Here is a 16,624-nt window from a genome sequence, read left to right on the forward strand (position 1 = left end):
GCCACCATTAATTTGGAGTCAGTGAACAGCGTGGCTGGGGCTACCGCATTTATTCCCCCAAAAGGCTACTGAGCCTAAACGTACGCAGATACGATACTGTGCTATATTACAACTATCCACCTATCTTATAATTGTTCTCAGCAAGGACTAACTGGTTGGTAAGTGGAGAATACCACTTAAACATGGAGGTTGCGGAGGCCTGGGAAGCGGAGGTGCAGAGGTCAATTGCGGAACATTTCCAGGTCCTTAAACCTCAGTTATGTATAGTGCTCACTCAATTTTCGCAGGCTCCTGATCGATTTATAAACTTTACTGAGAAGCATACAGAAGTAGAGCCTAAGTTCCCTGAAAGTGTGGTTGTCAAGGAGGAAATAATAACTACGCAGGGAGATGTACTCCCGATTTCTGTGGAGATTATGTCGTGTGTATCTCCTCATGGAGGTAAAAGATATACAGCGGCGAACAGTGACAATATCACTATGAAGCTGATAAGGGGGAGGCCAGATGCAGGGAAAGAACCAGTGAAGGTTGAAGCACTCCTATTGATACGGCGAGCTTATAGAAAGGGCTTAGTGAGCTACCATTGGAATTACAAGTGCCATATGCTGCAGAGAAAAGGAGCACGACCAGGAGAGCAGCCTTTAATTGCATCAGACAGTGCACATAGTTTGGAGGGCAATTGTCGGAATGTGGAAGATGGGTCCTTCTGTGTAACTGGATTGCTGAACTTTTATTGCCCACAAGAATTTTGGAACGCAATATGCTTCAAATATTTATTGCAGCAGATGGGACGCTCCGGCGTCGGATAAACTTGTAGAGCACATTGCACCATTGCTGGACTATATACGTTTGTATGGACGTTCATGGTCTGTATGCAGCATTCTATTATTGCTCATTAAGTTCTATGTTCCTATATTTTATTAGTGTTATACTACTAGTTATTTTGTGCCGGACCCACCTTTAGTAAGTACTGATTTACTGTTCTCATCTTCACTTTTAGTTGACGGTAGCCAGTTCGATTAACTTACTAGTATGTGAGCATTATATTATATATTATAGTTGAGTAAACCCTCCTATTGGCACACAGCAACATTTAGTCAGATATGGTTTACTATAACCATAACCATATTTTCTCCCCCCTTCAGAAGCTATCTGTATTTGTTTATGGCTTTTTGCATAGGCATTATGTATTACCCTTTTCATCTGTATTTGTACACTATTCCTTTGTTGAGCTATGCAATGCGGATGTCATATCTCATATTACTATGTGTGAATATACAGTTTATCTTTTATGCAATAGGGCAATCTATGTTATATATCTACGGGGTCTGTATGCTTGATTTAAGCTTATTTCTAAAATGCCTGTACCCCCTCCCTAATTTTTGATGTATGGATTCACTATATCTACTAGGCAGATTTGATATAGTCATGTCTAACGTGTTTTAAAGATAGTTATAAGAGTAAGGTAAAATGAGGATTCATATTTTATGTTTTTTTTATTTATTTTTCATTGAAGGTACCATAGAGATAGCTGATCAGATTATTGTACTTAACGATAATTTATATTTATGTATTCCTTCGCCCATTTGTTATTCCTTGGCTATGGAACATATGGTTTGATTATTCTTGGTACCTCACACTGGTATTTCTTTATGTTCTATATATCAGTATAATGTTGTATAGTTATTCATATGACCAGCACTGTATACTTGGATAATGTGCCCTTGAGGGTTGAGGGCTTACGTAAGCGGTTACCCTGTACTGTTTTTCTTATCCTCAATAAAAAAAAAAAAGAATGTTATATAAACATTCTAAATTCGATTCGAACGAATGTATAAAAATTTGTTTTAAATTTCGAATTTTTAGAAACATTCGCCTATCCCTAGTAGTGAGGCAAGAGCGCAGTATAAGTGCAGAAACTTCTTCCTCAGTAACAGGGGTGTATATATATATATATATATATATATATATATACACTTCCATAATGTACCATATATAGATATAATCTATACTATATATACACAGATCAATATATGATTTTTTTCTCATTACACTCTGTTTACCTCTTACTGTATCAAATGGGTTTGCAGAGGTTTAAAAAGGTTTAAAAAGAAACCACTCAACATACAATCATAACCTCTTGTTCTAGTTTGGTTCCTGCTGCAGTCGCCGATTGGCTAATACTTCCATCAAGGGGATGAATCTCAATGTACACTTACTTATCCTAGGGTGATATGTGTTTAACCTTTGCAAAGGGGCTAAGCATGTAGGTAAAGTCCCTCTCTTGAGCTGCAAACAGTGCAGCTTCCAAGTGGGATATGGCTGGTGATTGGCTGCAATGTGCATCTATAGCTGCTTGACTGTGTCCTGCTACTAAGCATTGCAGCGCCTGATCAAGACTTCATTGATTTATTTTGCACTTAATAATGCGCCACACATTCTCAATCAGAGACAGGCTAGCACCCGCACTCTCTGCTTACGCAACCATGCGTATTGTAATCCGGGCAGAATGTGGTTTGGCGTTGTCATGCTGGAAAATTCAGGGATGTCCTTGGAAAAGACGACGTCTGGATAGCAGCATATGTTGCTCCAAAGTGAATACATATCTTTCTGCATTAATGGTGCCCTCACATATGTGCAAGTTACCCATGCCATGAACCTGATGCTGATAACAGCTCGAATAGTCCTTTTCCTCTTTGGCCTGGAGAACACGTCAGCTGTTTTATCCAAAAACTTTTTGAAATGTTGACTCGTCGGACCACAAAACACAATTCCACTGTGCTACTGTCCATCTCAGCAGTGCTTCTGGACAGAAAGCCTTAACTTCCATCTTTTGATGCAGCGATGAATAGTGTTGACTGACAAAGGTTTGCCAAAGTAGTCCTGAGCCCATGTCAGGATATCCATTACAGACTCATGACGGTTTTTGAGACAGTGACGTCTGAGGGATCAGAGATCACGCACATTAAGAAGTGGTTTTTGACCTTACCCTTTACGCGCTGAGATTTGACCAGATTTAAATATATTGTGCACTGTAGAAGGTGAAATGCCCGAAATCCTACTGATTTGTCTTTCGGGAATGTTGTTCTCAAAGTGTTGGATTATTCGCTGACACATCTGATGGCAGATTGGAGAGCCTTCACCCATTCTTGCTCTTGAAGGACTAGGCCTTTTTTTGGAGGCTCCTTATATACTATGAGTACACAATTGCCTCACCGGTTTCACATCACCTTCTTATTTCAACTTGTCACATCGCTATTAGTCCTAAATTGCCCCTGTCCCAACTTTTTGGGAACGTGTTGCAGTCATCAGATTTTAAAGTAGTGTATATTTTCAAAATACATTAAATTCACAAAGTAAAACATCAAATAATGTTTTTTTATTTTATTCTTTTGCATTTTCCATACTTTTTCAGAATTGGGGTTGTACATCATACTTTGGTGCATGCTGCGGGAGGCAGAAGGCAGAAGGCACCTGCCTTCATATGATCGTGCTTCCTTACTATATGAAGTCAAATCACTGATAGAGAAAGTGACACTGTCTGTATCAGGACGGTGGTGCCATGGAAGGTTTGGGAGGCTAGGATGGAGGTAGGTGGGTAGTCCATTGCCAAAAAGGGAGGTAGAGAAGGGTTCTCCACACTACGGAAATATTTTTGGAAGGGGAGAGGGAGGGATGGGTTCCTACACTACAGAAAAGGGAATAATTAGAAGGGGGGGGGCCTACAGTGAGATCGCTTGAAGGAGGAGGTGGGGATCACTACACTACAAAAAAATAAAAATAAAAATGATTTTAAAAAAAATCTCCCGCCCTAGACTGCACACATTGTCATATTGCCAGAAACAAATATGGAGGTTTAGTAGGGGGGAAGCATACCTCCCAACTTTCCATTAGAGATGGACAGTCACTGATTCTGAGCTCTGTGCTACTGAGACAGCCATATGTGCCTATTCGCAAAATTTCCCCTAGGCCCCCCACTCTCAGCTATGGTCTGGCACTTTATGTATCAATATAAAGTTCTAAATATATGTATTGTACTTATATTTGCCATGAGTCAGGTTTATGTATTTTTCCTTTTGCAGACTATTCAGTTTCATATTTGGGAAAAAATATTTTGGAAAATATTTTTCTTACCTGGGGTTTAGTCTTTTTTTCAAATTGACTGTTCTTTCATAAAAATTTTGCGGGCAAAATTCTTGGTGCAAGAATTTTTTTGGCGCAAAGGTACGTCCGGTGATGCAAGTTCGTCATTTCCGGCGTCTTAGTTGACGCTGAGTTCTTTACACAAGGTTGCGTCTGCAATGACGCGAGTGGGTCGTTTCCGGATGTTGTTAGCGCCCAAAAATTTCATTTTGCGTTGTACGTCATACTTGCCGCCAAATAATTTCATTATTTAAAACCCCATTCCTATGTGCCTCTTGCCTTTTTCTATGTCAGAGGGCTATGCTGTATGCCATATAAGGAAATTGATAATTTTGCTTTATATATTGTTTTTTTCTCTTACATTTGCAAGATGTCTTAATCTGATCCTGTCTCAGAAACCACTGTTGGAACCCTGCTGTCTGATAATAGTTCTACTAAAGCTAAGTGCATCTGTTGTAAATTTGTGGAGATTATATCTCCAGCTGTGGTATGTAATAGTTGTTATGATAAGCTTTTACATGCAGAAAATGTATTCATCAGTAATAGTACAATGCCTGTTGTTCCTTCAACATCTAATGTACATATCTCTGTGAATATAAAAGATTTTTTTGCTGATGCGATTCAGAAGGCTTTGTCTGCTATCCCACCTTCTAATAAACATAAAAGGTCTTTTAAAACTTCTCATAAAGTTGATGAAATTTCAAATGACCGACAACATACTGAATTATCCTCCTCTGATGAGGATCTATCTGATTCAGAAGATCCTACCTCAGATATTGACACTGACAAATCTACTTATTTATTTAAAATGGAGTATATACGTTCCTTGTTAAAAGAGGTGTTGATTACATTGGATATTGAGGAAACTAGTCCTCTTGATATTAAAACTAGTAAACATTTAAACTATGTTTATAAACCTCCTGTGGTTACTCCAGAGGTTTTTCCAATTCCTGATGCTATTTCCGATATGATTTCTAAGGAATGAAATAGGCCTGGTACTTCTTTTATCACTTCTTCAAGGTTTAAAAATTATATCCTTTGCCAGCAGTTAGTTTGGAGCTTTGGGAAAATATCCCCAGAGTTGATGGGGCTATTTTTACTCTTGCTAAACGTACTACTATCCCTATGGAAGATAGTACTTCCTTTAAGGACCCTTTAGATAGGAAAAGTGAATCTTATCTAAGGAAAGCTTATTTATATTCTGGCTATCTTCTCAGGCCTGCCATTTCTTTGGCTGATGTTGCAGCTGCATCAACTTTTTGGTTGGAAAGTTTAGCGCAACAGGAAACAGATCCTGATTTGTCTAGCATTGTTCGCTTGCTTCAACATGCTAATCATTTTATCTGTGATGCCATTTTTAATATCATCAAAATTGATGTTAAATCTATGTCTTTAGCTATTTTAGCTAGAAGAGCTTTGTGGCTTAAATCTTGGAATGCTGATATGGTATCTAAATCTAGATTACTATCTCTTTCTTTCCAAGGTAAAAATTTATTTGGTTCTCAGTTGGATTCAATTATTTCAACTGTCATTGGAAGGAAGGGAGTTTTTTTGCCTCAGGATAAAAGACCTAAGGGTAAATCTAAAGCTTCTAACCGTTTTCGTTACTTTTCACAAAATAAGGAACAGAAACCCAATCCTTCCCCCAAAGAATCTGGTTCCAATTAGAAACCTTCTTCAAGTTGGAATAAATCCAAGCCTTTTAAAAAACCAAAGCCAGCCCCTAAGTCTGCATGAAGGTGCGGCCCTCATTCCAGCTCAGCTGGTAAGGGGCAGATTAAGATTCTTCCTAAGTATTTGGGCAGATTCTGTCCAAAATCAATGGATTCAGAGTATTGTCTCTCAAGGGTACTGAATAGGATTCAGAGTAAGACCTCCTGTGAGAAGATTTTCTTCTCTCATGCATTCCAGCAAATTCAGTAAAGGCTCAGGCTTTTCTAAAGTGTGCTTCAGACCTGGAGCTTTCAGGGGTAATCATACCAGTTCCATTTCAGGAACAGGGTCTGGGGTTTTATTCAAATCTATTCATTGTCCCAAAGAAAGAAAATTTATTCAGGATCTGAAAATTTTGAATCGTTTTGTAAGAGTGCCAACTTTCAAAATGGTGACTATAAGGACTATTCTGCCCTTTGTTCAGTAAGGTCATTATATGTCCACGATAGGCTTACAGGATGCATATCTTCATATTACGATTCTTCCAGACCACTATCGGTTTCTGAGATTCTCTTTTCTAGACAAGTATTACCAATTTGTCACTCTTCCATTTGGCCTAGTGACAGCTCCAAGAATCTTTTCAAAGGTTCTTGGTGCCCTACTCTCTGTAATCAGAGAACGGGGTATTGCGGTGTTTCCTTATTTGGATGATATATTGGTACTAGCTCAGTCTTTACATTCTGCACAATCTCACACAAATCAACTAGTGTTGTTTCTTCAAAGACATGGTTGGAGGATCAATTTACCAAAAAGTTCCTTGATTCCTCAGACAAGGGTCACCTTTTAGGTTTCCAGATAGATTCAGTGTTCTAACAGACAAGAGGCGATTAAAATTGGTTTCAACTTGTCGGAACCTTCAGTCTCAATCATTCCCATCAGTAGCTATGTGCATGGATGTTTTAGGTCTCATGACTGCAGCATCGGACACGACCCCCTTTGCTCATTTTCATATGAGACCTCTCCAGCTTTGTATGCTGAATCAATCATGCAGGGATTATACAAAGATATCACAATTAATATCCTTAAATCCCAATGTTCGACTCTCTCTGACTTGGTGGTTAGATCACCATCGTATAGTTCAAGGGGCCTCTTTTGTTCGTCCAACCTGGACTGTGATCACAACAGATGCAAGTCTTTCAGGTTTGGAAATCTCAAGAGGCGAGTTTACCAATCAATATTTTAGAACTCTGCTATTTTCAGGGCTCTTCAGGTTTGGCCTCTGTTAAAGAGAGAACGGTTCATTTGTTTTCAGACAGACAATATCACAACTGTGGCATATGTCAATCATCAGGGTGGGACTCACAGTCCCCAAACTATGAGTAGTCTTGGATACTTGCTTGGGCGGAATCCATCTCTTTTCTAATTTCTGCGGTTCATATCCCAGGTGTGGACAATTGGGAAGCGGATTTTCTCAGCCATCAGCTTTACATCCGAGGGAGTCGTCGCTCCATCCAGATGTGTTTTCTCAGATGTGGGGTCTTCCAGAAATAGATCTTAAGGCTTCCCATCTAAACAGGAGACTTTCCAGATACCTGTCCAGGTCCAGGGATCCTCAGGTGGAGGCGGTGGATGTGAGTTCCTTGGTGTTACCAACCTGCTTATATCTTCCCGCCTCTGGTTCTTCTTCCAAGAGTGATTTCCAAGATCATCATGGAACAATCGTTTGTGTTGCTGGTAGCTCCAGCATGGCCTCACAGGTTTTGGTATGCAGATCTTGTTCGGATGTCCAGTTGCCAACCTTGGCCACTTCCTTTAAGGTCAGACCTTCTGTCTCATGGTCCGTTTTTCCATCAGGATCTCAAATCATTACATTTGAAGGTATGGAAATTGAACGCCTAGTGCTTAGTCATAGAGGTTTCTCTGATTCCGTGATTAATACTATGTTACAGGCTCGTAAATCTGTTTCTAGGAAGATTTATTATCGAGTTTGGAAGACTTATATTTCATGGTGTTCTTCTCATAAATTCTCCTGGCATTCTTTTAGAATTCATAGAATTTTACAGTTTTTTCAGGATGGTTTGGATAAAGGTTTGTCTGCAAGTTCCTTGAAGGGACAAATCTCTGCTCTTTCTGTTTTATTTCACAGAAAAATTGCTAAGCTTCCTGATATTCACTGTTTTGTACAGGCTTTGGTCCGTATCAAGCCTGTCATTAAATCAATCTCCCCTTCTTGGAATCTTTATTTGGTTTTGAAGGCTTTACAGGCTCCTCCTTTTGAGCTTATGCATTATTTGGACATTAAACTACTTTCTTGGAAAGTGCTGTTTCTTTTGGCAATCTCTTCTGCTAGCAGAGTTTCCGAATTGTCTGCTCTTTCTTTTGAATCTCCTTTTCTGATTTTCCATCAGGATAAGGCAGTTTTGCGTACTTTATTTAAATTTCTACCTAAGGTTGTGAATTTTAACAACATTTATAGAGAAATTGTTGTTCCTCCTTTGTTTCCAAATCTTAAGAATTATTTGGAGAGATTCTTTGGATGTGGTAAGAGCTTTGAAATATTATGTTGAAGCTACTAAAGATTTCAGGAAGACTTCTAGTCTATTTATTGTCTTTTCTGGTTCTAGGAAAGGTCAGAAGACTTCTGCTTTTTCCTTGGCATCTTGGTTAAAGCTTTTGATTCATCAAGCTTATTTGGATTCGGGTACGGCTCCGTCTCAGAGAATTACAGCTCATTCTACTAGATCAGTCTCCACTTCGTGGGCTTTTAAGAATGAAGCTTTAGTTGATCAGATTTGCAAAGCAGCTACTTGGCCTTCTTTGCAGACATTTACTAAATTCTACCATTTTGATGTATTTGCTTCCTCGGAAGCAGTTTTTGGTAGAAAAGTTCTTCAGGCAGCTGTTTCAGTTTGATTCCTCTGCTTATGTTTAAGTTTTTTCTTTTCATTTATGAGAATAAACTTATATTTTGGGTTGTGGATTAATTTTTTCAGCAGAAAATGCCTGTTATTATTTTTATCCCTCCCTCTCTAGTGACTCTTCTGTGGATTTCCACATCTTGGGTATTACTATCCCATACGTCACTAGCTCATGGACTCTTGCCAATTACATAATTTATGTAAGAACTTACCTTATAAATTAATTTCTTTCATATTGGCAAGAGTCCATGAGACCCACCCTTTTTATGGTGGTTATTATTTTTGTATAAAGCATAATTATTTCCAAATTCTTTATTTTGATGCTTTTTACTCCTTTCTTTTTCACCTCACTTGGCTATTCATTAAACTGAATTGTGGGTGTGGTGAGGGGTGTATTTATAGGCATTTAGAGGTTTGGGAAACTTTGCCCCTCCTGGTAGGATTGTATATCCCATACATCACTAGCTCATGGACTCTTTCCAATATGAACGAAATGAATTTATCAGGTAAGTTCTTACATAAATTATGTTTGTCTTCCTAATTACCCTGACCCAAACTATCTATATTACCTTAGCTTACTCTTCTAAGTACTAAGTGCCATTTTTATTTGCTGCCAGAGTTATATATGGTAGCCTAATGTAAGGCCAGGTATTCTGTCTTTTGTTTCCTGATTGCTTGACTGTGGTAGTTTGTATTCCATTATTGTGGTTCTAGAGGCATTTGTTGTTGCAGAGTCTCTTCAGACTACCATAAGAAGTTTTTGTTGTCCTTCATATTTGCATCTTTACTTACTAGGTTATCGTGTAAGACTTGGCTAACCTCTCCATAATAAAGCTTATGTTAGCAATCTTTATCAGGTTATTTTAGTCTGTCCCAAACTCTGCACTATATATCCTATGTATCAACCATATTAACAAATAATAACAACAATTTTGTGTTGAAACAGTTCCCTGATCCCAGTTCCCTATAGTCTGGGGTGTCGCTCTCCAATCCCTCCATCTGCGACTCTGAGTGTCATTCCTCTATGTGATCTCTCTTGATCGGAACAGCCAATAGAATGCAAGCTCAATCTGATTGGCTGATTGGATCAGCCAATCGGATTGAACTTGAATCTGATTGGCTGATTCAATCAGCCAATCAGATTTTTCCTACCTTAATTCCGATTGGCTGATAGAATCCTATCAGCCAATTGGAATTCGAGGGACGCCATCTTGGATGACGTCCCTTAAAGGAACCTTCATTTGTCGTTAGTCCGTCGGTGAAGAAGGAAGGCTCCGCGTCAGCTGCTTGAAGATGGTCCCGCTCTGCGCCGGATGGAAGAAGATAGAAGATGCCGCCTGGATGAAGATGTCTGCCGGTCCGGATGTCCTCTTCTGCCCGGATAGGAGGAAGACTTTGGACCCTCTGGAGGAACTCTTCTTGCCAGATAGGATGAAGACTTTCGGACCCTCTTCTGGACGGATCGGTGATACCCGGCGTGGTGAAGACAATGTAGGGAGATCTTCAGGGGCTTAGTGTTAGGATTATTTAAGGGGGGTTTGAGTTAGATTAGGGGTATATGGGTGGTGGGTTGTAATGTTGGGGGGGGTATTGTATGTTTTTTTTTACAGGCAAAAGAGCTGTTTTCTTTGGGGCATGCCCCGCAAAAGGCCCTTTTAAGGGCTGGTAAGGTAAAAGAGCTTTACAATTTTAATTTTAGAATAGGGTAGGGCATTTTTTTATTTTGGGGGGCTTTGTTATTTTTTTAGGGGGCTTAGAGTAGGTGTAATTAGTTTAAAATTCTTGTAATCTTTTTTATTTTTGTAATTTAGTGTTTGTTTGTTTTTGTAATTTAGTGTTTGTTTTTTTGTGTAATTTAGTTTAGTTGATATAATTGTAGATAATTGTAGATAGTTTATTTAATTTATTTATTGATAGTGTAGTGTTAGGTTTAATTGTAACTTAGGTTAGGATTTATTTTAAAGGTAATTTTGTAATTATTTTAACTAGGTAACTATTAAATAGTTATTAACTATTTAATAGCTATTGTACCTGGTTAAAATAAATACAAAGTTGCCTGTAAAATAAATATTAATCCTAAAATAGCTACAATATAATTATTATTTATATTGTAGCTATATTAGGGTTTATTTTACAGGTAAGTATCTAGCTTTAAATAGGACTAATTTATTTAATAAGATTTATTTTATTTCGTTAGATTAAAATTATATTTAATTTAGGGGGGTGTTAGGGTTAGGGTTAGACTTAGCTTAGCTTTAGGGGTTAATAATTGTAGGTAGGTGGCGGTGACATTGGGGGCGGCAGATTACGGGTTAATAAATATAATATAGGGGTCGGCGGTGTTAGGGGCAGCAGATTAGGGGTACATAGGTATAATGTAGGATGCGGCGGTGTACGGAGCGGCAGATTAGGGGTTAAAAATAATATGCCGGGGTCAGCGATAGCGGGGTCGGCACATTAGGGGTTAATAAGTGTAAGGTTAGGGGTGTTTAGACTCGGGGTACATGTTAGAGTGTTAGGTGCAGACATAGGAAGTGTTTCCCCATAGGAAACAATGGGGCTGCGTTAGGAGCTGAACGCTGCTTTTTTGCAGGTGTTAGTTTTTTTTCAGCTCAAACTGCCCCATTGATTCCTATGAGGGAATCGCGCACGAGCAAGTTTTTGAAGCTGGCCGCGTCCGTAAGCACCGCTGGTATTTAGAGTTGAAGTGGCAGTAAATTATGCTCTTGGAGCCTAACGCAGCCCTTCAGAGAACTCTAAATACCAGCGGTATTTAAAAGGTGCGGGGGGGAAAAAGCATGCGTAGCTAACGCACCCCTTTGGCCGCAGAACTCTAAATCTAGGCGTTAGTTATTTTATATACAAAAAAAAAAACTAAAAAAGAAATGTCCCTTATCTTTTATCTATACTATCCAGCTGGTATAATTAGCCACTGTAAACACAATTTTACAGTACATAGTTCCTTTAAAGGGACAGTATACAGTAAAATTGTTTCTCCCTTAATGTGTTTCCAATTACTTTTTAACCAGCCGTAGAGTATAAAATGTATGAGAATTTGCTTTTTAAGGTTTATTTGTGTATATGAAGTAGCTGATTTTGTGTTTTGAAGCCACAACCTAATAAAATGCGTTGAGCTTGTAGATGTAATTAGAGCTCATTACTTTATCACATTGTGTACTTATACAAACTTCTTTATCTTATATCTGCTTGTAAACCAATCACCAATACTTGGGGAGAACAATGGAAAATTAAAATTTTCTTACCTTATCACTTCTATAACCCACTATGAGTGTAATTTCTTTTACTGGCTGTGTTTACACAGCTTGGCCTTGAGGCCCAAAACTTTCAGAATAGGTGGGGATACCACAGGCTAAATCAACTATTTCAAATGCAAATATAAGGGTAATATAAATACTTGTAAACAATTTAATACACTCCAGCAGGTAAAGTGGATCATTGGGAACAAATTAAAGGGGAGAATTTTTTTGAGTAAACTGTCCCTTTAAGCATTTGAGGAGGTTAAACACATGGGGCCCCATGTACTAATAGATGGACAGACATGGTTCTCAACTTCGGAACATGTCCGCCCCTCTTTGCAGAAAACATGCATAACTGCTGTCCATATATCCTATTGCACAAGCATTTTCTTGTGCAGCGTTGCCTCTGCCCCCCCTACTCACCTGTCACCCACCAATCACGTGAGAGCAGAGCCCATCAATCACCAAGGAAAAAGTGAGTATGACCACCTGGGCCATATTTACTTTGACAGTTATGTTACACATACTGCAGGGTGAGCAGGGAGGAGGAAGATGACTGGTGCTTTCCCAAAGCACAATACAAGTTCCTCCCTGCAAACCCTACAGCATGTGTAACACATAACTGTACACATAAACATGGCTGAAGTGGCAACCCTAACATAGAGCCCATAGGGCCAGATTACATGTCTAGCAAAGGGTCACACAATCTATACATTTGGAGTCACAAGGAAGAAGCAGCACCAACTAGTAGTTTCAACAGATTTATTCGTGCAGTATGCACAGTGTGTACAGCCAGACCAACAAACAGCAACGTTTCGGACTTAGTCCTTAATCATGCATAGTTACACCTGGAGATCATGCAGCTTAAATACACCTGTAAACCACACCCATTCCTCTAAATACCTATGACAAACTATGAAAAACTGAATGTCAGCACCCTCTAGTGGTCATATAAAAAATTACTCTAACAGAATATAAAAAGTCAGGTTAAACACATATTGCTCCTAATAAATCTAAAATGCAAAAATACATTTCAAACATCTTAAACATGCTAAAAAATTAGGATAATATATAAATCATATACTCTAGAGACATAGAGACCAATCTAGTTCTCTATTCATACCTTTTGGGTACATGGTATCTAATCTATTGATCCAATAGGCCTCCCTAATTTTAAGTTTCTTGGCTCTATTGCCACCCCGCCTCAGGTGTCCAACTTGTTCTAATATCTGAAACCTTAATTGAGTCAGATTGTGACCTACAGATAAAAAATGATTGGCCACTGGAGCATCTAATTTTTCTGTTCTAATGCTGCTCTTGTGTTGGGTCATCCTTTCACGTACTGTACGGGTGGTCTCCCCCACGTACCCCAAACCACAAGGACATTTAATATAATATACAGCAAAATCTGTATTGCATGTAAAGTGCCCTCTAATCTCAAATCTTTTCCCGGTACCAGAATGGCTAAAAAAGGGGCCCTTAATCATATTATTACAGTGTGAACAACCCAGGCAGGGAAAGCAGCCTAGATTCTTACCACCAATGTACTTCTGAACCAATGTCCTAGATGGACCAATGTCTGCATGCACCAAAAAATCTTTCAAATTTCTCCCCCTCTTAAAGGGACAGTTAACACCAGAATTTTTGTTGTTTAAAAAGATAGATAATCCCTTTATTATCCATTCCCCAGTTTTGTATAACCAACACTGTTATAGAAATAGACTTTTTACTTCTGTGACTAACTTGTATCTAAGCATCTTCTGACCGCCCCTAATCACATGACTTTTAGTTATTATCTATTGACTTGCAGTTTAGCCAATTAGTGCAGTGTCTGCCACAACTCACGGGCGTGATCACAATGCTATCTATATGGTTTACCTGAACTACTCTCCCCTGCTGTGAAAAGCAAATACAAAAGCATGTGATTAGAGGCGGCCTTCAAGGGCTTAGAAATTATCATATGAGCCTTTCTAGGTTTGCTCTCAACTAGAATACCAAGAGAACAAAGCAAAATTGTTGATAAAAGTAAATTGGAAAGTTGTTTAAAATGACATGCCCTATTTGAAAAATAAAAGTTTTTTTGGGCCTTGACTGTCCCTTTAAATGCAGGCATAGGCGGTTCTTTGAATTCAGGTACATTAGGGTTATATGTTTTCAAAATGTGCCAATGTTTAGAAATGATCCTATTTATTTTATTACTCAACTTGGAATACTGACTTACAAAAATTAACCTGTTAGGTCTTTCTTTCTTTTTGACCTCTTCCTGTGACAATAAATCTTGTCTTGGGATTACCTTCACGTTTTCAATCTCCTTTTGAATTAGGGCTGATGGATATCCCCTAACCTTAAAACGGTCACCCATCTCTTCTAATCTCTGTACTACAGGACCTGTTTCAGAGACGATTCTTTTTACTCTAAGGAGTTGACTCCTTGGAAGCGACCTAATTAAGGACGGGGGATGCATGCTATCGTAATGGAGAAGAGTGTTGCAATCTGTTGCTTTCTTATGTAGATCAACTACAAGACCCTGGTTACTTTTAAGTACCCTGGTGTCAAGAAACACAACACTCTCCTCACTACAAACCAGCTTAAATTTAATGTGACAAGTGGCAGAGTTAAGTTCATTTACAAATTCCTCAAGGGTTCCAATGTCGCTCAGCCACACGCCAAAGATGTCGTCTATATAACGCCACCAGGTGTCAGCATACTGTAAAAATAATAGATTATTATAGACAAAATATTCCTCATACATATTCATGTATATATTGGCGTATGTCAGGGCGACATTGGAACCCATGGCAGTACCTTGGAGCTGCAAATAATAATGATCTTCAAAAAGAAAATAATTACACCTCAGGATAATACTCAATAATTGCAAGATAAATTCCCTATGTTGGGTATTATATCTCTCATCCTGACACATCATCTTGTTTACAGCGCCAATGCCAGCCTCATGTGTAATAGATGTGTACAATGAAGTAACATCCAAACTAAAGAGGATTCCTTTAGTATTCTCAATTGGTATACTCTGTAGTTTTTTCAAAAAGTCCCCAGTATCTTTGATAAAGGAACTAGAGTTAACATATGGTCTCAAAGATTTGTCTAAAAAAATAGATGCATTTGATAGTAAAGACCCCATGCCTGCCACTATAGGGCGGCCCGGAGGGGCAGTGGCACTCTTATGCACCTTGTGGAGAGTGTAAAGGACAGGGGTAATGTCCTCTGTATTTAAAAGGAACTGTGCAGTGTCATTGTCAATACCCAATACAACGAACCAAATATCCAGCACCTGAAAGTAACAAGGTGTGCAAGCTTCAGGAATACTGCACTGTACTCCACACAATATAAAGTCACAAGGAAGAAGCAGCACCAACCAGTAGTTTCAACAGATTTATTCGTGCAGTATGCACAGTGTGTACAGCCAGACCAACAAACAGCAACGTTTCGGACTTAGTCCTTAATCATGCATAGTTACACCTGGAGATCACCTGGAGAGCAATATGTGTTTAACCTGACTTTTTATATTCTGTTAGAGTATTTTTTTATATGACCACTAGAGGGTGCTGACATTCAGTTTGTCATAGGTGCAGTATTCCTGAAGCTTGCACACCTTGTTACTTTCAGGTGCTGGATATTTGGTTCGTTGTGTTATATGTTATGGCACTATTCCTTGCACTGAGTAACCATGGAACAGAATGTTGAAGTTACAGAGCCAAAGACTTTTGGATACACAGATTTGGAGGCTGCACGGATTACTACATTGATCCGGGGCTCCAGAGACTTTTTAAAATCCTCACCCACCCAATCCATTAGTAAGAAGCTGGAATATTTACAAAAGAAGCATGTTGCTTTTGAACTACATGCTGTGACTCTGGCTGAGTATCATCAAGTGAAACGCATTCCTAGGGGGCTTCGTATGAGCACTCGCCCTACTCTTATGAAAGATAATCTGGAGTACTGTCAAAAGTTTGAAAGGGTGTTGAATAAATGTTCATTTGATTTGATGGTTCTCACTGTGGAATATCTCCAGATGGAAATCGATAGCCAAAATCATCAAATCGAAAGTATGAAGAAGGAATTGGCTAATAGTTTATCAATTGAAGATTTGGATAAACTTACCTCCTCTTTGGATCTTCAGTTGACCGAGTTGAGAGGGGTGATCCAGGAACGGAAAAAGACCAAATTCGCCAGGGATGAAGAGGACTATGTATCCGGAACTGTATACCGTTGGTCCGGGGATTCCGGCAGACGTACCGGGGGCACTTCCGGTGGCACTTCCGGTTACAGGCGCAGGCGTGCACGCAGGATGAGCGGTCGCTCCAGCACACAGGGCTCTTCTTCCGGTTCGACTTCGGGGGACTCCGACATGGAGTTACACGCTGCCGCAGAGGGGGCAGGCGCCACCATGGTAGGAAAAACAGTGGAGTCCAAGAAGAAAACGGCGTCTGTGGAGGAGAAGCGGGTGATGACCCGCAGTGGCAACAGACCTTGATGAATCTTAGCCAGGTATCCCTTTCAAAAGATGAACTGTCATTACTTGATAAAGGACTATCGTTTTGTCCACAACAGGACTTTGATACTTTTGCAATACGTAAAGATCTGTACCGCTTCTTTAGATTAGTGAAATTAAAAAGTTTTTTGCAGATATTTCTG

General features: G+C 39.2%; 1 protein-coding gene across 1 annotated transcript in view; it reads right to left on the reverse strand.

The window, feature by feature from the left end:
* Positions 1–15,110, reverse strand: part of LOC128664318 (tubulin alpha chain-like) — a 38,694-nt gene extending 23,584 nt beyond the window's left edge. The window contains exons 1-2 of the mRNA XM_053719158.1: positions 14,907–15,110; positions 14,265–14,678 (exon numbers count right to left, since the gene is read on the reverse strand). Of these exons, the coding sequence (XP_053575133.1) occupies positions 14,265–14,678; positions 14,907–15,110 (618 nt within the window). The remainder of the gene's footprint in view (positions 1–14,264; positions 14,679–14,906) is intronic.
* Between the last annotated feature and the right edge of the window lie 1,514 nt (positions 15,111–16,624).

Source organism: Bombina bombina, chromosome 6 (genome assembly GCF_027579735.1).
Source record: "Bombina bombina isolate aBomBom1 chromosome 6, aBomBom1.pri, whole genome shotgun sequence".
NCBI lineage: Eukaryota > Metazoa > Chordata > Amphibia > Anura > Bombinatoridae > Bombina > Bombina bombina.